This window comes from Ammospiza nelsoni, chromosome Z (assembly GCF_027579445.1).
Source record: "Ammospiza nelsoni isolate bAmmNel1 chromosome Z, bAmmNel1.pri, whole genome shotgun sequence".
Lineage (NCBI taxonomy): Eukaryota > Metazoa > Chordata > Aves > Passeriformes > Passerellidae > Ammospiza > Ammospiza nelsoni.
This window is the reverse complement of record NC_080669.1, coordinates 25,007,049-25,028,691: the sequence shown is the minus strand read 5'-3', so window position 1 is coordinate 25,028,691 and position 21,643 is coordinate 25,007,049. Positions and strand designations below refer to the sequence as shown.

Below are 21,643 nucleotides of genomic sequence, written 5' to 3'. Positions count from 1 at the left end.
GGGAACATATGAACAACATATAAGGAGCCCTGCTGAGAAGACTTGAGAAGATGCTGGTGGATGAGAGGCTGGAGCTGATCTGAGAGCCCAGAAAGCCAGAAGTGTCCCGGGCTGCATCCAAAGCAGTGTGGCTAGCAAGGGGAGGGAAGGGATTTTGCCCCTCTGCTTCCCCCTGGTGAGAGCCCACATGGAACCTGCATCCCACTCTGGGGTCCCAGGGAGAACATGGAACTAACTGTTGAGGTGTGTGTTCAGAGGAGGCCACCAGGTTGATTAGATGGATGGAGCACCTCTTCTAAGGCTGAGAGAACTGTTCAGCCTGGAAAAGAGAAAGCTTTAGGGGTACCCTAAATGTGGCCTTCCAGCACCTGAAGGGAGCCTACAACAAGGTTGGGGAGGGACTTTTTACAAGAGAGAATGGTTTCAAACTGAAAGAGGATGAGTTTAGATTAAAAAAATTCTTTTGAATATGATTAGGCACTAGAACAGTTCAGCCTGAGAAGCTGTGGATGCCCAATCCCTGGAATTGTTTAAGGCCAGTTTAGATGGGGCTTGGAGCAACCTGGTTTAGATGAAAGATGTCCCTGCCTGCAGCAGGGATGTAGGATCTAGGTGATCTTTAAAGCCTCTTCCTACCCAGACCATTCTGTGGTTGTTTGAACAAGGAAGGAAGTCTGCTGTGAAAAATTGGAAAGAAGAGGGAAGAATGGGAACAAACTCAAAGCCTGGTGGAAGTGAATAATTTTTGCTTTCGGTTACTGTATTTCCCACAGTGCACTTCTGGTATAGCCTTCCTATCATAAGCAGTTGTCGTTTCTGGAGATGTCGTCAACATGAGAAGCGGTTCTGTGTAACAGAGAGTGGGAAGAAAAGTTGCCAAGGCAATCTGTTTATGTTCTGAGTAAGAAAAATGCTTTGAGAAAGCCCAGGATAGAATATTGAAACTACTTAAATGAATAAATTGTAGGATTTAAACCTCCTATTTCCCCTCTGTGTTGTGTCCATAGAGACTTAATTATTTTTACAAGGCACTAAACCTCTTGTGGTGTTAAGGAAAGATAAGTTCCTTTTATGATAATGTGATGCCATTCAAAATGGTGATTTTGAAGCTAGACTTAAGTTTGAAGGTGTTTGTGTGCTCCTCTCTATGGCCCGAGTTGGTTGGGAGGAATCTAGGTGTGACTGCCTTGTATTAGGCATTACTGCTTTCTTTAATGATGAGAAGAATCACTTGCTTTTATTTTCCTCCCTCTTCCAACTGCTTTCTAGTTGTGTTTTCATGACCTGGAAGTGTGTATTTCCAGACCACTTGGCTCAAGTCTTTTAAGTCTGAGCTATTATGAGATGTGTAATCACAAAGCATTACTACTAAAGCTGGAGCACTTGCTGCATGCAGACTTCTTCTGTCTTTCACTTCCAGCTATTTGGTTTCCCAGCCAGTATTGCCTACTTCCTGCATTGTTACCTGTGATAAATCTTGCCTTTTCCCCATTCCGCAGGGTGGGAAAAGGTTGCCATGTTTGCCTATTTGGATGATGTTTAAAAGGATCAGGAGTGAGTTGAACAGTGCAAAAGGAAGTAAAGTAAAGTAGCTCTTACACCAGAGCTATGTGTAAGGTGTACCTAAATAGTTAATTTTGGCTAAGCTTCTTTTAGCCTCTACCAGGTGTTGTAAATTGTTGTTTTTGGTTTTTTTCTTATCTGTCTAGAACAGTGGCCCATAGAAAAACATTCTTCGAGTATGTTTACTTTTCTCTGTTCAACTGATCTGTATTACTTAGTTGTCTCCCAAGCCTGATGGGACATGTGTCTTATTCTCCTTATGTGTTTTTCCCTTTTTATGCCACTCTTCCTAAATAACAGCAATCCAAAATGCACGAAAGTTTATTTTTGGAGAACACTGTATCTTAATTTTTTTAGGGGACTACAGAGAAGCACCACTTCTTTTATTTAATTTCTTTTTAGGATTTTAGTTTTCTTCATGTCTCTTACACCTGTAAAACTCATTTGCGTGTGATAGACTTTCTCTTGCTCCAATTTTCTTTAGCTGGTGTTTGCCTGAGCAGTGTATTTCTGTTGTCTCACCCTGAAACAAATTCAGGATACATGGTCCTGTCCTATTAAGTAAGAAACTTTGCCATTGATTTTACTAGATAGAGGATGTAGCTTAATGCTTTTACTGTTATTTTCTTGCCCTGGAGCTGTTGGTAGCTTTCTCAATGTAAGTAGTTTTCTGCTAATAGAGTTCACATGCTGTTAGCCATCTTCCAGATTAACAGAGCTGTTAAATGAAATCATGTCTGGTGCCAGTTCCTTTGCTGCCACACTACAAACTTCCTGTGCTCTATTGCAATATGTTTATTTTTAATGTATTTACAGTATTTCAGCAGGTTTTTGTGTTGTGATGTTTTTGATAGCCAAGTTAAATTATATTGAGTGATAAGAGATATGTGAGAGAGTATTAAATATTAAATTGGAAATCCAGATTGGCTTGATCATAAATCCGGCATGATTCCTGCATAGAGTTGGGCATGTTTTGCAAGTGCTTGTTGATCACTTGTTCCTGATGCCCAAGATGACTGAAACTGTTGTGTGTATAACTTCCACAGCCTGGGATGTGAAAGCAAAAATGGAAAAACTTCTTCTTGCAGCAGGCTGGCTGATGTTCATGGATCAAGGCTGAAACTTGCTGGGCCGGCTGTACTGTTACATTCTTTGTTTTTACACCAGGGAAATGGTTGTCTCCCTGTCCTCCGCACTGCTGAGGCCATGCCTCTCCAGTACTGTGTTCATTTGTCTTCTCACTTTAAAAAGGACGTTGAGGTGCTGGCATGTGTGCAGAGGAGGGCACTAAGGCTTCAGAAAGTCCAGAAAAATGGAATAGCTGAAGGATCTGGGATTGTTTGGTCTTGAGGAGGCTCAAGGGGGGACCTCATCACTCTCTACGACTACCTGAAAGGATGTTGTTGTGAGATGGGGGTCTGTCTCTTCCAGCATGCATGCAGTGAGACGACAAGAGGAAATGGCCTGCTGCTGAGACAGGGAAGATTCAGATTAGATATCAGAAAAAAAACTTTTTATGGTAGTCAAAAATTGGAATTGTTTGCTCGGGGCGGGGCAGGTAGGGGAGCCAGGTACCCAAAATGCATCTGGACCTGGTGCTGGGTGATATGGTTTAGTTGTAATGGGATTACAGTGGTATTGGTGGGCGGACAGTTGGATTTGGTGACTGTGAAGGTCTTTTCCAAACCTGATTTCGTAATTCTAAGTATCAGGCACTATGCAAGTGGGCTTCATGAAGATTGTTGAAAACAGAAAGGTGAGCAGATTCAGGTGTCTGTTTCTACTCCAGACTCCAGAGAGGAAGGAGTGCAGTGAAGAAAACAAAAGCCTTTTGTAGGCCCACTTCCCTTCCTTTCCTCCTCCCTTTTTTTTTTTCTATTTCCAAGTCAACAACATCTCTGCCTGCAGCTTTAGTCCTACTAGTTCTTTTTAGTCTGGTTACTTCTTCCACTTTGCTCTAAGAAGATCCTGCATGTTCAGCCATGTTGCACACAGGCTGTGTGAGGGAAGAGAGAATTTTTGATTATTTCAGGGGTATCACAAATGAATTTTCAGTTCAATACTTGTAGCTGCAATGGTGATGAAGTAAGTTCTATGCTTCAGGTGTCTTTAATGTTTATTTTCATCATTTGCTTTAGTAAACATGAGGAGAAGTAAACAAAAATGGACGTTCTATTTGGTTGATTTTTCTGGTGAAATGCTCACAGTAGAAGTTCTTAGAATTTGACCTCTCAAACTAGGCAGTGGTCTGCATTGAGAAATTAATCTATTGAAGTGAGACACAATTGGCATTTCTTTTTATTAAGTATCAAATGGCATATATTTTCCTTTCTTCAGTTTTGGAAACAAATTGCTTAAGTAGAGTATCTTAAGGTTTGGACTCTTGCTGTGTGTCATCTAGACAGACTACAGATGAGATAGTTGATGTCAGGCAAATTTATTTAAAACTGAACAAACCCAGAGCAATCCTTAAAAAGATGTCTTACACTAAAACATATCAGATGCATTTTAAAAGTAGTGTTATGTATGATCTTCTGAATATATAAATAAAATGCAGTATAAAGGTTGCAAACTCTTGTACCACAAAAGAGGCAGCACAACTTTCTAATTTTGACTTGCATGCTTAAGTTGGAGCTTTTAAAAGGTAGAAACCTTAATGTTTGTCTGGTCCCTCGAAACTGAGTGGTACTCTTCCATGTAATACTTTTAGTCTTTAGAAGGGTGAACCCTTTCAGTACTTTATGTAGGTTAGGAAGAAATTCTTAAGTAGCTGGCATTTTCTTTCTAGAGAAGAAATCGTTGATTGCCTGATTTTGCATTTGTGTAGTACATTAAAGAAGTACAGTGATTCTCACTCTGAGCACTGATGAACAAAAAACAGTATACCTGAATTCAGAAGGTTGTATTTAGGATATTCAGCTGCTGACAGGAGTGCTAAATGCCAATAACTACCCATGAAACTAATGTCTTCTAGTGTATTGCTAATGACTGGTATTTTCTTGGAAATTTCTAAAAATTTAACAATACATTCAAAATATTGATAAAGTTCAAGGCCTCATGTTGAGGCTGGAACTTATTTTGCTATGTCCATATTACTCGTCTTTGACCATATGCTCTTTACAAGAAAAGAAGTGCTGAGTTTTCTACAATTTTCAAGTATTTTTTTTTTCTGGGTCTGATTATTGTTATTATTTTGACTGCCCTTAGTTCTCAAGGACACTAAGTAGGGGAGAAAACCTTTGCTTTTTTTACAAATGTGTTTCTATCCAAGGCAGTAATGGCTTAGGACATTACAGGCACTTTCACTGATGTTACCATATAGCTTTGCTTGCAGTTGTAAATACAAATTGATCCTGGTGTGTACAGTATTTGAAACATATGTTATTCTCTTCTCTCTCCGTTAAGAATTCAAAGTATGTGCTCTCTTTGGTGTATCTATTAAGCCCAGGACCAATTACATTCATTTTAGTTAACTTATAGCAAAACCAGTTCAGTGTCATAAGATCAAAGTATGTTTGGCTGTCCGGATTAAAATATGAAAGTTGTTGGGAAAGAGCATTTTTTTTTTTCTAGAATCACTCAACAAACCCTTCAACATGTAAAATGCTGAAGTAGTTGACCTGGATGAAAGGGAGATGTGGGCTTCATATAAATGTAGTAAGACTTCTGTAGTGAAGGGGTTAAATATTAATACTTTATTAATGGGACTGTTGGGTATGTCCTGACTCACTTCACTCAGAGTAAAGCTAGAGAGACTGAGAGTTGATATTGCAAGGGAATAGTTCTGAAGAAACTTTCAGAATCTGATGTTTGGTTCACCTTTAACTATCAAAGTTCCTTAGGTTTTTAGCACAATGCTGTCCTCTACTGGAATAGTGTTGCATTAAAAGAGCATTTTATGCTGATCAGAAAGGTTTTAATTAGATGTGATGTGTTACGCAGTGTATGTTGGTACTTGTACAGCAGTAACAAAATAAAACAAAATTTGAGGATGCCTCAGATATCATGTATGATGTAATGTGATCTGTAACTAAAATTGATATTTCTTACTCTTACCATTCCAAACCAATATTTTCAATAAAGTGAATCAGAACTTCTCATTGAAGAGCAAGTCTTTTGGGGTTGATAGGATTTCATTCTGTGAGTCTTTTAGAAGTCAATAGTAACAGTTCTTGCAAGCCAGAAGTGTATGCAAGTACTTGTCACAGAGTATTCATGGTTTTCTTTACACTGGTCCTGCACTTTTGTTCCCTGCTTTAAAGTGAACTTCTCCAGAATGTGTGTGGGGGGGTGTCGCAAAATTAACCGTGATTAATGTGGATGCATCCTATTTAATGCATCCTATTTAATCTGACAGTCTTGAATCTGTTATATACCTATACCTTCAAAATGTAAAGTGCAGGGAAATGTTGGACAGACACATACTAAAAGACATGCTGTGCTAAATAAAATGTTATCTTTGGGGGTTTGAGGCAGAATGAACTTAAATTTTGGAATTTGATATAAAGAGGAAAGTGTAAAAGATTACAATCAAAAACTTTTGTTATAATAGGAAGAATAAGGTGGGAGGAAATTATTTGGTTATTTCAGTTTCTAGATCACATGTTGGGTAGGTAGTCAAGATTTTGGCAGCCAAGTAATAGGCTTGAAAAGGAACAGGAAGAACTGTCAGGCCTGACTTTGCTCAGACTGTTATATAAATGGAAAAATAAGTAATATAATTTCTGGAAAAAAGATCCTGCTGGATTTGAGAGAAGGTCTGGGGATTTAACCATGTGTTTAACTCCAAAATTTCAATTTCATAATTTTCCCTTTTGCAGTTTCCATTCTCTGCTACAGATAAGGATATAAGCATAATGTGGTACATCCCTTACTGCCAGCCTGTTCCTCAGAGCAGAGGATGTGGTGATTGTTGTAAAATATCAACTTTGAGAGATGTAGAAAGAACAATGTCTCTAGAACAATGCTGTTCTCTTGGTCTGACTTCACCAGCCATAGGGATGTGTTACGTTAATATGTTTTTCTCTTTGAAACAGATTGTAGGTGTTCTAATAATTGATGATAAGTAACAAAGTTCATCTGTTATTTGAAGACCTGGTACATTCCTACTGCAAATGTTCTGAAGTTTTAAAGACAAACATTGTTGTGATTTATGGCTGAATTTCCCTGAAGTTAGTATCACATCATATATGGAGATTGCAGTTTGGAATAATGTGGAGAAGTGTGGTATTCACATTCTCTGAAGAGAGAGACATCATTCTCTCTCCCAGGATTTTTCCTGGGGAAGGCAGTGAGAAGCACAGAAAAGAAGAGAAAACAATTATCTCTAATTGCTACTCTTGTTGTTTGGCCCGTGTGGAATGTGATATGGAGATTGTTTACCAAAAGTGATTTGTTAATTGGACTCCAGTGATGGTTTTTTGGAGTGATTGGCCAGTTAGGTCAAAGCTGTGTTGTGACTGTCTGGTAAGGGTAACAGGTTTTTCTTTAGTATCTCTTTAGAATAGTTATACTATAGTATTGAGGCAATATAGTATAGCGTAATAAAGCATTTGTTCAGCCTTCTGAAATCATGGAGTCAAAGCACATTATTCCCTACATTGGGGTCATCCTGCATTGATAGAGAAGTATTGATATGAAGAAAATCTGTAAATGAGAGCTTCTTAAAAATGTCTGTCTTGAAGTAGGAATGATGTAAATGTTTGGGAGAACACATGACAGGAGTTTGTTGCTAAGAGGCTTACATCTGCATTAAATCAGTTATTCCAAGCTTAAATGAAAAGAGTGGGAAAAATGCTACCTTCTGAAGAAGCATGGATTAGTACATCAGTTGGAAAGCTGTTCGTGTCTGACATAAACTCTAGGTTAAACTAGTCTGCTTTCAATGGGACATCTAACTTGCTGATCAGCTGTTTTCTAGAAGGTTTAGTAGGCAACAAAGAGACTCACAGTGCTGCCAGTAGCTGCTAAGTGTTGTATGTACAGCGTCCATTGTTGGGGAGATCTGCCTGCTGCATAGGTAGAATTTATGAGTCTCTGTGTGGGAGGAAAAAAGCAAACAAACCAACTGAAGCAGTGAAATTCAGACTACAGATTTAGCAAGCAAGTGCTCTCAGAAACTAGCCTGCTGTCAGTGTGTAAATCATCAGATTGTTAAAAATCCTTCAGAGTTGATGGATGAAACTTCAGGGAAAAGAAAGTTAAGGGAGAAAGACCTTTTTTTTTTTTTCTTTTTTAAGCCAACCAAACCAAGTTTGAAAATGGTAACATGCCGTCCTCAAAATATAGTTCAGCTATTAACAAGGATTCTGGAGATACTTTCTTCTAATATGCTATTCCATGTAGAGTGATGCTTGCACAATATATAAGCAGTGAGGTGAATAAAAAATAGGTTCAGTATTCATGTAAGCACCATGCTTAGACATTAGAAGCTATTAGTGCATGAAGCTGTCTTTGTAGGTGGAGAAACTAAAGGCAAAAATGATAAAATAATTTTGCTCACTGCACCTCTGTATGTAATGAGGCAATTGTTTGGACAGGTTGGGGAGATTTAAAAGAAATTGTGTATTAATGTGTTTCTGAATTACTTGTAGTAAAGCTTATGTTAGATGCTACCGAGTGGAGTAGTAAAAACAAACGCAAAAAAAATTCTGTAACTCATAGCAGTCCTCTGACAACTAGGCTTAAAAAAACACTAGGGATATGGCTAATATGACTCTTTTGTTCTGGCATTTTGCTCTAAAATTGTCTCTGCTTTTGCCAGACTGTGAAGAAGAAATCTTAAGTGATGGCAAAAGAAGGTGTTGATCCAAATCCTGCCTTAGTTTTACACTGTAGTTTCTTTTGTGAAGGCCCTTAATTTGCTGCTGCAGTTGAAAGACATTTGTGTTAGCCTTTGCAGGTTACAAGATGATGCCATTTCTGCACTTAACCAGGCAATCCAGAGAGAACTGGAGCCGTACAGAGAAAAATGAAAACTTCTTGAAGCTATAAAACCTTTGTCACATACACACGCAAGTGTGACAACTTTACATTGCAAAGAATGAGTTTAAAGGAGAAATAGAATGGAGAGAACTGATGCAGGCTAAATTAAAAGAGCATGGGAAAACATTCTAATTTCTATACCATATAAAATGTCTGGCTATTATGTTATTCAGAATTAAAATATTAGGAAGTGTTGAATTAAAGGCAAAAAAACTAGTATGTTTTTGGCAGTGGTTGATTTGATTGTTGTTTTTCTTTCCTCTCGGTCAGCCATTATACAGTTTAGCTTTTAAAAGGGCACAATTCCTGACTGAACAGTCACAATACCAGTTGATAGTGTTAGGTAAAGATGTCTGTAGGAAGATGCAGCCAAAGAGCTTTTAGAACTTAACCTGTTATTCTTTCAGGTGCTTAAGTGTGCCTCAAGAATTCAAGATCCTAATTTTGGGAGAACGGTGTCTTTTAAAGATGCTTTTAAAAATTTGAGTCTTGTATCAGCTGCACATGTCAGACATGGTTGACTCTTAGTAGTTATTGAGAGGCAATAACAAAAAATCTTCCTCATAAAAAATAAGTGCATTTGTTGCTGTCTTAAAACAATTTTATTTGTTTACAGGTGTCAGCTGTGATGCATGTTTAAAAGGAAATTTTCGAGGTCGCCGGTACAAGTGTTTAATTTGCTACGATTACGATCTGTGTGCAACTTGTTATGAAAGTGGTGCAACAACAACAAGGCATACAACTGACCATCCAATGCAGTGCATACTAACAAGAGTAGATTTTGGTAAGTGATCATTTTAAACTCCAGTAATTTGTTGCTGTATTGTGTCCACAACCATAATGCTGATTTTCATGTTTCTAATTATCACTTCCCCTGTTAGTGCACTAAAAATACGGGCTAAGTTCTTGAGTTCTGATAGGTAGGCATGTTTTCTTTGATAGAAGAACTGCTTTTTTGTTTAACTGCTGCATATGTATTTCTGATTTTGTTATTTTGGTCTGGTTACAGCAGATTATCAAACTAATAAATACACTTAATAACAGTTACTACCTGTTAAAAGTGCCACAATCTACAAGCAGAAAAAAAATCCTGGTGAGATTTTGTAGGAAGGTAGTTCATTTGTAGTTTTTGTGAACCTGTAAATATAGGAAAGGTAGTGATGGGCTGTAATGAGTATGAGAGATTAGTGGTAAGGACTAGAATGTAGTCTTTTTGGAATTCCTTTGTAGATCTCCTAATCCAAGAGTTATTTCTAACTGTAAAGCCTTGTGAGTATTTAAAATAAATAATAATTGTTCTTGTGTCTTTGAGGAATGACCGCTCACTTAAAAAATTTCAAAGGTTTATTAACCCTTAACAAAATACAACAAAGGACTGAATAAGGAAAAAGGACAGTGCTGGGAGCGTAATGGCTGCTCCTGGACCCTCCCAAAGTCTGTCAGTCAACTCTTCTTCGCTGTCTATTGGTGGAGACGGCTTTCTTGCAGCTTGATTGGGGGTCAGGTGTTGTCATGCCACACCCCCCTACCAACACAGTTTTCCCATTCTCAGCTGCCCGTGCAAGGGGAACATGGACACGCCTTCTCTCCAGGTGTCCTGGACAATGCAGGCTGTCCGGTGGCAACAACACAGAGGGGGGAGAGGGGATCATGGGCATAACAGTGGACATCTAAACAATAACATAACCGTAATAACATAACCACCATAACATAACCACACATCAATAAAACTTCTCTTAACATACACACAATATTCATCCCCTTATTGCAAGAGTCAATTATCATATTGCCTATCTGTAATATGTCCTGTCTACTTTGTTGTTTCTCTTGCATTGTAGTTGAAATAGGTTGTAACTTGTGAGAAATGATTTTGTGACAATCCGCTGCTCCGTGATGTTGCTGATGCTGGACATGTATTTTCTTTTGATGTCAAACACATGGGACTAGCATTTCAGTATTTTTCCTAGTGCTTGTAGCTGTAATCTTCATTTTTTGAATCCTTTAAATATGATGGCTTCTCAAAAGTCTTAACTTCTTTACCTTTTTGATTAGAACAGAGGTAAAATTTATACTTTATAGGTCTAACATTTTGAGAATAGCTATGTATAGAAACATGCAGTTTCTTAAAACAGCCTTTATATGAAGCTGTCTTCAGTTTTACTTTTCATTCTCAGGGCACCTCTTGCCCTGAGACTGCCTGGTCATGACTTCAGAAATCCAGATCATGGGAGTCGGTATTTCAAAAGGAAATAATTTATTGCATTATCAAAAATACATGCCCCTATTTTAACTTACATGTTTCTTGTCTGGCTTTTCTTTATTCCTTTGTGTATGGTATTAGTGATTGAGGTCACTGTTTCAAATGCACAGTTGAAACTTCTTAATCTGTTAACAACAAGTATTTTTGGATATTAGATATGGGCTAAAAGGACAGCATTGCTATAAGTACTGAATACTCATCACGGGAGTAAGAAGACTGAAACATACTAACATTAAATATCACAGATTTCAGTGTGCTGCAATGAGAGCTTGTTCTAAATTATACTTTTTTGCAAAAAATGCCTATAATTGGAAACTGAGAATGACTAAGAATTATGTTTTGTTTCTTGCAACTTGAGTACTTCTCTTTCAGTTATCTTTGATAAATGTACCTTTGGCTTAATTCCTTTTATGTGTGTGTGTTGTAGAGACACAGGGGTTATTTTTTGCTATTTAAGTATGCATTAAGAAGGTTCACAGTGAAGTATTGAGATGGGTAATGGGATTTGAAGGGCAACTTCTATTTTGCTTGGTGTTTATGCTGTTTATTCTCTAAATGAAAATAAGAGAACAAGGTATGTAAATTTCATATGGCTAGATATCTAAGTATTGCTCCCACAATACTAGTATCAGGAAAGAAAATACTGCAGCTCAGCTCTACAGTAAAACTTCTGGTTTGAGTAACTCTGCAGAACAATTACTATCAGCAAATTGTGAGCCATGGCAAAGTCTGATGGCGTAGAATTACTACTGACCTTACAAGCTTATAGAATGGAGAATGAATTGGAAAAATTGATAATGATATATTCCTTAGAGTTGAGACATCATTCATAAAATGTTTTGATTTTAGAGTTCTAGAATACTCTAGATTTAGAATAGAATACACCTAAAGGCGTGTGCATTACAGTATTGTGCAGATGCTTAAAGAAACTGGTGACTTTTCAGAGGGCCTTGTGTGGTCAAGGAGATCATGTGACTTTGAGGAACATTTAATAAAATTAAACGCAAAGAAATGTTAAATTTTATTAAAAAATCAATAATAAATGGTAGAAGTAATTTAAAAGTACCCGATTTGGGGTTGTTAGGATAGTTGTATTAGTGGATATTAAAAATCACCAAGGTCAGATATTAATGTCTGAGAAGAAAATAATCTGAAGGGTAAAATTTGCAACTAAGTGGTTTATTCCCAGCTAGCAGCCAAGCCCCACACAGCCACTTGCTCATTCTCCACCAGCAGAATCAGGGAGAGAATTGGAAGGGTAAAAGCTGAAAAGTCTTGTCTTGAGACAGACAGTTTAATAGGGAAAGCAAAAATGGTGCACGCAAGCAAAGCAAAACAAGGAAGACAGGTAGTCAGAAATCTCTGGAGAGCAGGGTCTCATCATGCCTCATGGTGGCTTGGGAGGACAAACAGCATCACTTCAAATATGCCCTCTTCCTCCTTCTTTCCCCCTTCATATACATTATATCCTGAACATAGGTATCATTATGGTCCAGAATCTCCCTTTGGTCAGTTGAGGTGACCTGTCCTGACTGTGTCTCCTCCCAATCTGCCATGCATCCCAACTTCCTCATTATTGTAGCAGTGCAAAAAGCAGAAAAGGCCTTGGCTCTGTATAAGCCCTGTTCAGCAGTAACAAAAACATCTCGATGTTATCAGCCCTGTGTTCAACACAAATCCAAAAGATAGCCCCATACTTCTGATTGTGAAGAAGAACTAACTGTATCCCAGCTGAAACAAGCCCAGAACTAATAAAGTCTTCAGTAGTTTCCAGGTGATGTGGCAAGTCAAATGAAAGAAGAGTGTTTGCAGTGATGACAGTATGAGTAGGGAAAGTTCTTAAGTAAGGAAGATGTTACTAGAAACACAAACTGGAAGGCTGTTAGTGTAACTGGGTGTGTGAATTGTGGTTTGCTTGGCTAGTGACAAACTGCAATACTGTCATCTGTAGACAGGTTTGTTTCAATATGAAAATATTTTAATAGCAGTAAACTTACAGTTTTTGCTTATGATATGGAGGAAAATGGACAGCTAGTGAAAAATGAGTATTTTATCAAGGAAAAGGAAGCAGAATGGGGAATCTCTCTGTTGCAAAACTGATGCAAGTACTTCCAAGGAAGTCGCTGTCATTTTTCTGATTTTAAAAGTGCACGTGAAGATCATGAATCATTTGCCCAAAATCCATCTGCTATGATGATAAGGGCCCTGTACCATTAAACCCCACCACCACTCCAGCCAGCATTGTCTAGGTGTGGGTATCAGTGGAGTTCACTTAAGTAGTCTGCCTGAAGCTGCAACCAGATTGTTTGTGGTGGACAGCTGCCAGCATGGATGATCCTTTCAGCATAGAAAAAGTCACATGCTCTTTACCTCTGTGAAAGTTGCGATCAGTTCGTAGAGTTCCTGGGTACTGTAATAATGTTGCAGAATATACTGCAAGAAGGTGGACTTTCTCAGGTATGCTGAAAGAGCTTTTGTTGTCAGCTTGACACATTTTGATTTTTTTTCCCTGAGATTCAGACTATTTAGGAGCCAGTATGAGAACACTGAAAACAAGTAAAAAGCTCTAGTATTTTCTGGCTGTGCATGTTCACTTTTGCACCATCCGGTTGCTATAATTATCTTTCAGGAGTCAGTTTCTACCCTATATATATTCATTTTTAAGCAAGATGGGGTCCAGAACAATGGCAGTGCTGTTGTTCCTCAGCCCCCACAAGAGATACTGGAAAAAATTATACGCTGAGTGTTACGCTGCTGTAAGAGGGACAGAGCTTAAAAAAAAGTATCAAGTCTAATATGTAATGAGAAGTGGCCTTTAAAGCACAAATCCAATTAGTTTATTTCAGAAGGGTCAAACTGTGGAGTCAAGAGTAGAATTGTAATAGGCCTGTGTAAAGAACAGGCATGTGCTTACGAGGCAGACACTTGTACTTCTCTGGTCTTTGTAGATCAATTTGTCAGAACAATAGAGAAGTTCACAGCAAATTTCCTAGTTTCCTTTTTCTTAAAAAGGCATTTTAAACTGTTGGGATGCTTTAGGGTCTAGGCATGTGGCTTGTGCTTTACCACATCATTTTAAAGTGACTACACTGACAAAGAAAGTAATACAAATTGTTAGTAGGATTCTCGCCAGAAATCTCATTGTGTTACCTTCATCAAAGTACAGAATCTGCCATGTTTCAGAAGTGCCTTCACTTGTCAGCTAAGGTGCTTGTGTGACAGAAGATCCTGCCACCTTTTGTGCCCCACAGACAGATCCTGCCACCTTTGTTCCCTAGGCAGAGGGAACTGATTAAATAATGGGTACCATAATAATATGTAGTGTGGGAATGACTGGATTCACCAGAATTCAGCTTGATACTTTTGTGGGTTTTTTAATTTTTTTTTTTTTTTTTCACACACTGGAGCAATATATGTGTGCTAAATGTGTATCATGCTAAGTCTGAGCATTGTCATTTTTTTGGATCAAGATTCTGAAGCAGCTTTGAGGATAATATGGCTGCTTGATAAATGATACAAGAACATATATACTTTGTTTTGTTAAATGGTGTGTTGCCACCATTTGGTTTCTTCAAACTTTGAAGAAGATTAAGTAAGTACACTATACTTGTATCGTACCAACATTTTTATCTCTATATATATCACATTGAAATCATATTACTTATATGAAGAAAAGTGAAACTACAATTCTATACTGCTGTGTACTCTTGTAAAGAATTATGTCTTAATAAAAAATACAGGCTTTTAGAAAATGTAATCCTGAATCAGATGTCTCTTTGAAAGATTGATTTTTGTCTAAGAAATTCTGTGATATTTCTGTTTTGTCACTAACCTCCTACCAATTTTAAGAATGTGCTAGTTAGATTTTAATATTAAGTATACATTTAACTTTTGTAGCTATAGATGGATAGAAAAGCAAAACTGCTGATGGTTTTGGTTGTATTTTCACATTTAATTCAGGTTTTTTCTTGGAGTTTTTTCCCCACCAGGGAAAAGCTATAATGTCTAAACACTGCTGTGCTTGAAAACTGACTTCATAAACTATTGGGTCCTCATCAGACAGTGTTGTGATCCTTCTGCTCCTTTGTATTCCTCCCCTAATTGATAAGGAATATAGGTCACGAATCTTAGCCTAGAGGGATGCAACTGAATCTTGTTTTACTTCTTTACCAAATACTTTTACTTGTCTTCCTGGACATCTTGAACAGAGGGTCTAGAGGAGTTTGAAGAATTATGGACTCCTGCTTTTGTCTTTGAAATGAACAAAAATTTCAGAATCTGAAAGATTTCTTTGTGGTCAAAAGAAACAATTCTTCAATCATGGGCACATTGCATTCTAAACTGATAGATTTGTAAATGAAAAATGGTAACACAGTTGTAGGTTGCTTTATTTCTGCAGCCAGGGAAGCATGGTGTTTCTGTTTCTTCCCATATTGCCTCTAATTCTTAGTTAACTTCATTAGCAAAGGACCCCTTGGTAGTTGGGGACATGACTTCATAATTGTAGGATTTTTTATGTGCTTGTAGAAAGAACAGGTGTAGAAATACCCGTTCAGTACCTTCAGTGCTAAAATCAGACACAAAGATTCACTTGATAACCAACCTTATTTTTTTAACTTAGATTTTTATTTATTTACTTTAGATTTTTATTTATTTACTTTATTTACTTTTATTTATTTACTTTATTTACTTTACTTTTTATTTACTTTATTTACTTTATTTACTTTATTTACTTTATTTACTTTTAACTTTAGATTTTTATTTATTTATATTTTAACTTAGATTTTTATTTAAGAGAAAATTCATCTGGTGATCTGTATTTCACGTTAGAAAAGAGCTTTTGGTTGTAAGCGAGATTAAAGTTGAAAAGGAAAAAAGAAGGGAGGTGTATACTTGAAAGGAAAAATATTTAGATTTTCCAGCTTTAACTTCTACATGCTTCTTAATATTTCTCTTTCCAGACAAAGTCATATTTGTTTGGCATTCTCATGTCTGTTTGATGTATATTAAAAGAAGGATGTGGAAGGAGGTATGAATGGGAGAATATGCCAGAGGTATAATCAGGAGACTGCAGAGAACTCAGATTTTTATTTTATTAGTGAATAAATGGGGTTTTTGTATTCTTTGAAAACAAGGAGCAACACAGGATTTGACAGTCTTATCAGACCTCCCCCCTCTGTGATAGAACTGTGTGTACTGCTAAAATTCTTGGTATCTGGATTGAGCTAACAGTGTATCCAAGGAAAAGATACCTCTATGTGCCTGCTCATCTATTTACAACTCTCTTCAGATGGGTTGCGGCCCTGGGCCTTTTGCTCAGGTGTGGAGCTGGAGTTGGTACTGTTGCCTTACTTGAAAATACATACGTTCATTCTCAGTGAGTTTCATAGGTAGAGGTTTTTAAGCAATCTGACATTTAAGAGGTTTTCTTGTTTGGTTGGTTTTTTAGGATTTGTTTTTAATATTGATGTGAATGAGAAGCTTATTCATGTTTCCTGTAAAATATAAAATACCTGTAGAGGATGAGAGAGAATAATGTTCTCTTCTTGCATGGTTTAATAAAATTTCATCTGAAGTTTGGGGAACTTCTATGTTAGCAGCTTAAAAGTGCCTACTTTTCATCAGTGATGCACAAGTGCTCACATTCACTACATCTAAAAGTCGAAGCCAGTGTTTAACAGATTCCTTTTCCATTATGAAACTTCTATGTTATATAATTGAGACATTTCTGAAACTGCTTACTGCAAAGCAGAGGTTCAGTTATAGCATAAATACTGACATTTGGTGTCACCGAGACCTTCTAAATTTTGGTCTGAATTTGAGGTTTTGTCAAGAGTTCAGCTTCTGAAATGTCATCATAAAAAATATCATACCATAGTTGACCTTGTATGTGGGATAAGAACAGTAGTGGAAAAGTGAAAGTTTGGCAGTATCAGCAGCATCATGATGGAAGTCTTTTTTCCTAGTAAATATTAGAAAACTAAGTTATGTCTGCTAATCAAAATTAAATGTAGTCTCTGTTTTTTTTAATCAGTAACTAAACCCCTCCTGAATATAGCCATTTCAGTGAAAAAACTAATTTAATTTAGCCAGGCTTATAGTGAAGTACATGTATAAACTGAGGTTGATGTGAACAAAATTAATGGTGATACTGCTTTAAAGTAACCTCTATTTAATTTCTTCCTGTTTCAGATTTGTACTATGGTGGGGAAGCTTTCTCTGTAGAGCAGCCACAGTCTTTCACTTGTCCTTATTGTGGGAAAATGGGTTACACGGAAACATCTCTTCAAGAACATGTTACTTCCGAGCATGCAGAAACATCAACAGAAGTGGTAAGGAGCCTCAGAACTTGCTTTAATGGTGGAAGTATATTTTAAATAGTCTCATTTCTGAAATATTGTCTTTCTGTTCTTTCTTGAAGTGTGTATTCATTTAAATGCTTTGAAGAGAAAACACCTACATTTGAGAATGACATCAAAATTCTATGATTTACGGGTATCATGAGCTTGCTTCCTTCTTTTAGAGTTTTTGTTTGTTGTTCTGATGCAAAGGCCGCCATGTTTAGGAGATTGTTATACTGTAAGACAAAATTTAGAATGTTGTTGCTCTGTCGAGCTGTGTCTCCCTTTTCGTAATTAGTGTATAATTATTTTGCTAGCTTACAGCTATGCCAGTCTTTTGTAACTGTAAGAGAGAGGAAGACATGTAGATAGTTTATGTTTTCTAATTTTAATGAACCTCTTATTTTATGCAGCAGAATTCTATGATTATTTTAAACTACTTTTGTCAAAGGAGGTGGTTTTCCCCCATCCCTAACCATCAATTGTTTAAAATGCACTTCTTAAACAAGTTTCAACAGAAGTAATTTAATTGGAGATGTTAACTCTCACTGTCTTGATGGACCTTGGGAATAGGAGAAACTGAGTTAGTGGTTTAGCAGAATTACATGGAGCATGCTGTTCTGTGTTTAACTGTTTTACCCTAGACCCCTAGATAAAAAGTGGTGCTTGAAGTGGATTACTCATCACTCATGCATTGTGTGAAATTAGTTATAAATAGGTTCTCTATTCTAATCTTCTAGTTTTCTTAATTTTCAAAGAATTCTGTGGAAGAAAATGAATGACTCTTCAAACCTAATAAGGAACTTGAGTTAAGAGGTGATGTGAAAGGGTGTTTGTTCACATTTTTGGGGATTCAAAGGTGTTACAATCTTTCGTAAAAACACAAGAAGTGGTTACTTCACAATCAGTCACACTGTGATGTATGATTTAACTCAGTGACATGCTGCAATTTTTACAGTCTCTCTGAGGTTTTCTTGAACTTTGCCACTTCCAAACATAGCATCAACTGCTGCAAGTTCTGCATTTGGATGACTATTTTTTTTTGGTGGCTTGGTATTGCAGTTCTGATTTGCACCACTTGATGTCAGTGATATGTTCCTAACACTAAGTGTTCACAGATCCTGGGTTTTAAAACTTGACATGCCCTTGTTTGCAGTTGTGACTTCTAGAACACCACACATAAAGCCTAAATTTGTGATTCTTGACAGCTGCTACTCTGGTAAATCCTGAGTTATATGTGTAAAAAAGCAATGATCCCACAAAACTTTTCTGTTTATACATCAGTCTGCAACACTGCTGTATCGTTGTTTCAAACAATGATAAAGGACAATATTTTAATCTTTTAATATGACTGTTACTGTTTGTGCTAAGTTTTGAATCTGGCATTTGTGATAAATGTACACATTTATCACAAATGCCAGATAAATTTTAGGTGCCTGCACCTAAAATTGTTTGGGTACTGTACCCTTATTGGGATATTGAAGAGCTACAAGACTAGTAAAGAGGAAAGTATTATGGATTCTAAATATTTGTGGTGATAGACTTTCAGACAATTACTTATGTTTAGATACTGAGCTTGTAGTCCTTTGAAGATGTGTTTTATTTTAGATATGTATTTTTAGGGATGTAAGGGAACTTTACAGGGACAGAATTATTTATATTTTAAAGGCTTTTTGCCCCCAAAAGTGTTTCAAAGGATAAGCAAAATATTTTTTCATCTGGTAAATTTTGCCATTTTTATGTTCAGAACAATGCAGATAAGTTCACTTTTCTGCTGATTTTTCTCAGATGTAGGCATTGATAAGTACCACAGTGGAAGGTATCTGCAGAAAGGAATCACAGTCTGAGTGAGGTTGAAAGGGACCTCTGGAGGTCATCTTGAGCAGGACCATGTACAGCAACCATGGCTGTACATGTCCTGAGCAACCATGTACAGGACCATGTACAGCCATGGTTGCTCAGGACCATGTCCACACAGGACCAGTTCTTTAATAGTGACTCCACAGTTAAATCTCTGGGTGACTTGTGGTTGGTGATCCTCACAGTGAAAAATGTTTCAGTGGTTCCTGATGTTTATGAGGAATTCCTGCATTTGAATTTATGCCCACTGTGTTTCATCCTGCCATTGCATGGGTCCATCATCCTTTCAGATTCCCTTCAGATATTCGTGGATATTCCTAAGGTCTGTCCCCCATTACCCTACCCTTCTCCAGGCTGAACAGTTCCATCTTTCTCAGCCTTTCCTCCCTTCCTCTTTGTAACCATCTACTGAGCTTTTTTCAGTGTGTGCATGTGTGGAGCTAAAAACTGGGCCCTGGTCCTGGGTTAAGGCAAAGGATCACAATCCTTGACCTGCTGGCAGCTGTCTGTTCAGTGTAGCCCAGAACACCACTTGCTTTCTTTGCCACAAGAGCACACTGCTGGCCCATGGTCCACCAGAACCCCAGGTCCTTTGCTGCAAAGCTGTATTCTGTATGACTTGTCTCCAGTGTACTGATTCCTGAGGCTATTCCTGCCCAGGTGCAAGACATTGTACTTCCCCTTTATGAGGTTCTTGTTGTCCCATTTCTTCAGTTTTTTAAGGTCACTCTGTATGGCAGCATAGGTCCCTCGGGTATCAGCCGCTTCTCCTAGTGTTGTGTAATCACCAGAATTCCCACTGATCACTATCCTCTGAGCCCATTCACTGAGACAGTTTTCACTCCGCCTCACTCTCTGTTTATCCATCCTGAGCATCAGCAACTTAACTTTGAACATCGTGTGAGAGGCAGTGTCAGTGGTCTTACTTGAAGTCCAGGTAGGCAATTTCCCCTACACTTCAGTCATCCTCCAGGCCAGACACTTCAGCGCTGAAGTTTGTCAAATTGGTGAAGTGTGTCTTCCCTTTTGTGAAGCCAGTGCTGACTGCTGTTGATTTTCTTGTCTTTAATAATGCCTAAAAATAGTTAACAATAGTTTCCTCACTTTCCCAGGGATCAGAGCAAGCCGACCAGCCTGTAGTTCCCTAGGTCCTCCTCTTACTTGCCTGCCTTTAAGATAGGAGTGAAATTTCCTTTGCTCCCGTCCTCAGGCACCTCACCCAGTCACCATGATAGTTCAGAGACTAAGAGGCTCACAGTGGCATCTGCCAGCTCAATCAGCACCTCTTGGTGCATCACAGCCTGTGGGTTTATGTATTCCAGTTCACATAAGTATTCTGCAGAGTAATCCTCTTCCAGCAGGGGAATGTCTTCAGTACTTCAGACTTTTCCCCTGCTCTCTGGGGCCTGGAGTTGCTAAAGACCAGTCTTGCCGGTAAAGACTATAGCAAAGGAGTTATTCAGTACTTCAACCTCTTCTATGTCCTGTGTAACTAGGCCTAATGTCTTTTGAGCAATGGGCACACATTTTCCGTAGTTTTCTTTTTATTTCCTATGCACTTCTAGAAGATCTTCTTGTTACCTTGGATGTTACTTGCCTGATTGAGTTCCATTTGGGCTTTAGCTTTACTTACATTGCCCTGTGATTATGCGTAATAATAATGCTTAATGGTAGGCTGTGCTGTGGCTTACCCTAGGAGGGTGACCTCTGTATGTTTTCTTTTTGTGTTTGAATTTGTCCAGGAGTATCTTGATCATCCACGAAGGCTCCCTGGCATTTTTGCCTAACTTCGTCTTCAGTGGGATGGAGAGCTCTTGAGTTTGGGAGGGAATGATCTTCCAATATTAACGGGCTTTCTTGGGCCCATTTACTCTCCTGGTTTGTACATCATGGGACTCCTCTGAGCAGATATTTTAAGAGGCCAAAGTTTGCTTTGCTGAGGTCCAGGGTCATGAGCTTGTTTTTGATCTTCTCCCTGCCCTAGGGATCTCAAACTGCACTATGTCGAGGTTAGTGCAGCCAAGGCTTTCTTTGACCCTCACATCCCAACTGAGGCCCTCTTGTTGGTAATTATGAAGTCCCGTATTGCACCTCTCCTTGTGTGCTCCTTTGTCACTTGGAGGAGGGAGTTACCTTGAAAGCACTTCAGGAGCTTCTTGGATTGCAGTCATGCTGTACTGTCCTTCCAAGAGATGCTAGAGTGGTTGAAGACCTCCACAAGGATCAGGTCCTGCAAGTGTGAGGCAGCTGCTCTGTGTCTCTAGAGGGCCTGATCTGTTTGTTCCTCGTGGTCAGGTGGCCTATAGACGACATGCCCAATAACATCCCCTTTGTGTGTTCTCTTCTTAATTCCAACATGTAAGATCTCCATCAGGTCATCTTCCATCTAGACAGTGCTTTTAATGTACCCCAGCTGCTCTCTCACTTACAGGGCAAAGTGAGACAGCAGCTGGGATGCAGCTCTGTCTTTCCTGTTCAAAGAGCCAGCCTCTTCTCTTTTATAGAACCAGTATTTCTTCACCCATATAATGTCTAGGGACAATGGTTTAGAGTTGTAAGGCAGATGAATCTGGAAGTCGGTATAATGATTGTTTTTGTTGGTATTGGAAGTTTCAGGTTAGTTGGACTGGTCAAG

The 21,643-nt window shown here is 38.2% G+C and overlaps 1 protein-coding gene across 1 annotated transcript in view; it reads left to right on the top strand.

Moving 5' to 3' along the window:
• LOC132086929 (E3 ubiquitin-protein ligase KCMF1-like) overlaps window positions 1-21,643 on the top strand; it is a 45,569-nt gene that overhangs the window by 13,887 nt on the left and 10,039 nt on the right. Inside the window, 2 exon segments of the mRNA XM_059492897.1 lie at window positions 9,164-9,331; window positions 17,000-17,139. Of these exon segments, the coding sequence (XP_059348880.1) occupies window positions 9,164-9,331; window positions 17,000-17,139 (308 nt within the window).